The following is a 2,454-nucleotide window of genomic DNA, read 5'->3' as shown; positions in this document are numbered from 1 at the left end:
CAAAGTAGATAGAGGGGCCGCGGCACCACCGGGCCCCGCCGTCGGCTTTTTACAAGCAAAGCTGCTCCGCTAGCGCGGCACGATCGGCTCCGGCCCGCCCGGCTCGGCCGTCCGGCCGTCCGTCCCGGCGGCTCCGCGGTGCGGCAGCGCTTCGCTGCGGGCTTGGGAGGACCCGTCCTGCCGCGCCGCTCCGCTCTGTCCGTCGCCGGCCCCGCACCGATGCCCGCGGGAGTGCCGGGGTGCCGCTGCGCCGTTCCGCCGCCGCCTCCGGTCCAGGGTGTGCGGCGCGCAGCCGGGCTGCGGTGCGGGTGGTAACGGGGCCCCGGAGCCGCTAGGCCGTCCTGTCGGTCCGCTCCCGACCCTCAGTGCGTGCGGGCTACCAGGCCCGAATGCCCTGAAGTGCTCCCTGGCCGCAGGACGGCCCCGCCGCCGCCTGGTGCAGCGGCTGGCCGCCGCCGCTGAAGCCCCCCAGGCCGCCCACGTTCACGAAGGGGCCGGCGGCCGCCGCCGGGCTGCAGGCGGCTTGCATGGAGGCGCCGCCGGTGCCTGCCGGGTAGGTGCAGCCGTAGCCGGGGTTGTAGGAGGCGGCGTTGCCATAACCGTAGGCGGGGAAGCCATTGTAGGAGTAGGGCCCGTTGTACGCCGAGCTGTAGCCCTGCGACCCACCGAGGCACGGCTTGCCGTCGCGGACCAGCACGGGCACGGCCACCCTGCGCGGCGGCGGCGGGGCCGTGGGGCCGCCCAGCTCCAGCGACTTGTCCTGGCGCTGCCGCTTGCACTTGTAGCGCCGGTTCTGGAACCAGATCTTCACCTGCGTGGAAGTGAGCTTCAGGCTGCTGGCCAGGTGCTCCCGCTCGGGCGCTGACAGGTAACGCTGCTGCTTGAACCGACGCTCCAGCTCGAAGACCTGAGCCTGAGAGAACAGGACGCGCGGCTTCCTCCGGCTCCGCTGCTTCGGCCTCTCTGCCTCCTCCGTTTTCTCCGTCGCGTCCAGCGGCTTCTTCAGGACGCAGCTCTCTGCACGGGGGAGCACAGGTCACGACTGCGCCTCGCAGACGCCGGGCGCTCGCTGCTCCCGCCGGGTCCCACCCGCGGGCGAGAGCTCCGCGCCGCGCCCCGGCCGACCCCGAGCCGCTACGCGCCCGTCGGGGCACCGCCGTGCGAGTGAGGAGGCAGTCCCGGGACCGGTCGCGTCCGACACCACCTGCGTTTGCGAGGGCCCGATTTGGGCGGCAGGGCCGGGCACGTCCCCTCCGGGGCGGCTGCCACGTTACTGCTGCGGCACCTCAAGGTGAGCCCCGGGGACACGCCGCGCACGGCGCCGGGCACCTGCTCCGCCGCCGGGCCTCGCCGCAGCGGGTGCGCGTTGAGCCCAACCCGCCCCGGTCCTCCCTCCCCACTGCCAAAGCTGCGGGGCGCGGGCCTGATCCGGCAGCTCCGGATCGGGGCCTTGCGGAGGCTCTTCCCGCAGTGGCACTACCCAGGGAGGTGGCGAGCCGGGCGCGGAGGAGGGCGGTGGCAGCCCCGCGACGGGCCGGTCCCGGCTCGACACGGCCAGGGGACGTGGACCGGTCTGCAGCGCCAGGACCGGGGCTTCGCGGTGCGATGCCCAGAGAGTTGGGAATTCACCACGGCGAACTAGCGCAGGCCCGTCCCGGCGGGGCGGTACAGTGTGGGGGAGCGCGGCGGAGCCGATACTCACTTGGGTCGCGGACCGCGGGGTCCAGCTCTTCTCCCGGGCCGGGAGCCTCGCAGGAGCCACGCAGCACAGCGTGAACGTAGTTGTCGGCGGAGATCCGCGCGTCCGCCTGGCTGCCGGGCGCTGCCATAGGGCTCAGGTAGGAGAGCTTCTCCTCCTCCTCTTCCTCCTCGCCGTCGGAGAAGCGGGGGCCGTCGGCGGCCGCCAGCAGGCAGGCGGCGGGGTGGAAGTGGTGCTCCAGGTGGTGCGGGAGCTGGGCCCCATAGTGTGGGTCCTGCTGCTGCTCCAGGTTGAGGATGTCTTTGACAGAGAAAGGTGTGGAGGTGACGGGGCTCGGTAACATCATCGGGGCAGCGCAAGCGGCCAGGCAGTCCCGCGGGCCCGGCAGCGATCGGGAGGCTGCTCGGCGGGGAGCGCCGCTCCCGGTGCGGGGGGAGCGGGCAGCGCCGAGAGACGAGGGGCCGCGCCTGCTCTTGTCTAAGTTGCCTCCATTAGCTCGGCGCTGGGGGTCTGCGTTTTGTTACAGCTTCTGCAGGGACAGCCAAGGGCTCGGGAGCCTCCTCTGCCCCGGGCCGGCACGTCACGGCAAGGAGGGGCCGGGGGCGGCCTCGCCATTGGAGGGAGGGGGAGGCAGAGCCGGCCCCCTGCCCGGCTCCGGCCGCCCGGCCAGAAATAGCAATGTATTAAGGCTGCACTCGGGGAGGCCGCTTCCCCGCAGAGCGCCCTGCCGGCCCGGCACCCGCCCGGCGGGCGCG

General features: G+C 73.6%; 1 protein-coding gene across 1 annotated transcript; it reads right to left on the bottom strand.

The window, feature by feature from the left end:
- Nucleotides 1-304: 304 nt before the first annotated feature.
- NKX2-3 (NK2 homeobox 3) lies at nucleotides 305-2,195 on the bottom strand. Its single transcript, XM_017839803.1, has 2 exons — nucleotides 1,703-2,195; nucleotides 305-1,017 (listed from the first exon to the last, which is right to left on the bottom strand). Exons 1-2 carry the CDS (start codon nucleotides 2,043-2,045, stop codon nucleotides 377-379), a joined length of 984 nt encoding a protein of 327 aa, XP_017695292.1. The 5' UTR covers nucleotides 2,046-2,195; the 3' UTR covers nucleotides 305-376.
- Nucleotides 2,196-2,454: the final 259 nt, after the last annotated feature.

The sequence above is a fragment of the Lepidothrix coronata genome, unplaced genomic scaffold (genome assembly GCF_001604755.1).
Source record: "Lepidothrix coronata isolate B3197 unplaced genomic scaffold, Lepidothrix_coronata-1.0 Scaffold8, whole genome shotgun sequence".
In the NCBI taxonomy this organism is placed as follows: Eukaryota; Metazoa; Chordata; class Aves; order Passeriformes; family Pipridae; genus Lepidothrix; species Lepidothrix coronata.
This window is presented reverse-complemented; position numbering and strand designations above follow the sequence as displayed.

Coding starts and splice junctions, on each gene's coding strand:
- NKX2-3 (XM_017839803.1), bottom strand. CDS start 2,045: ATGATGTTACCGAGCCCCGTCACCTCCACACCTTTCTCTGTCAAAGAC. Junction 1,018..1,702: donor CCCCGCGGTCCGCGACCCAA/GTGAGTATCGGC, acceptor TCCCCCGTGCAG/AGAGCTGCGTCCTGAAGAAG.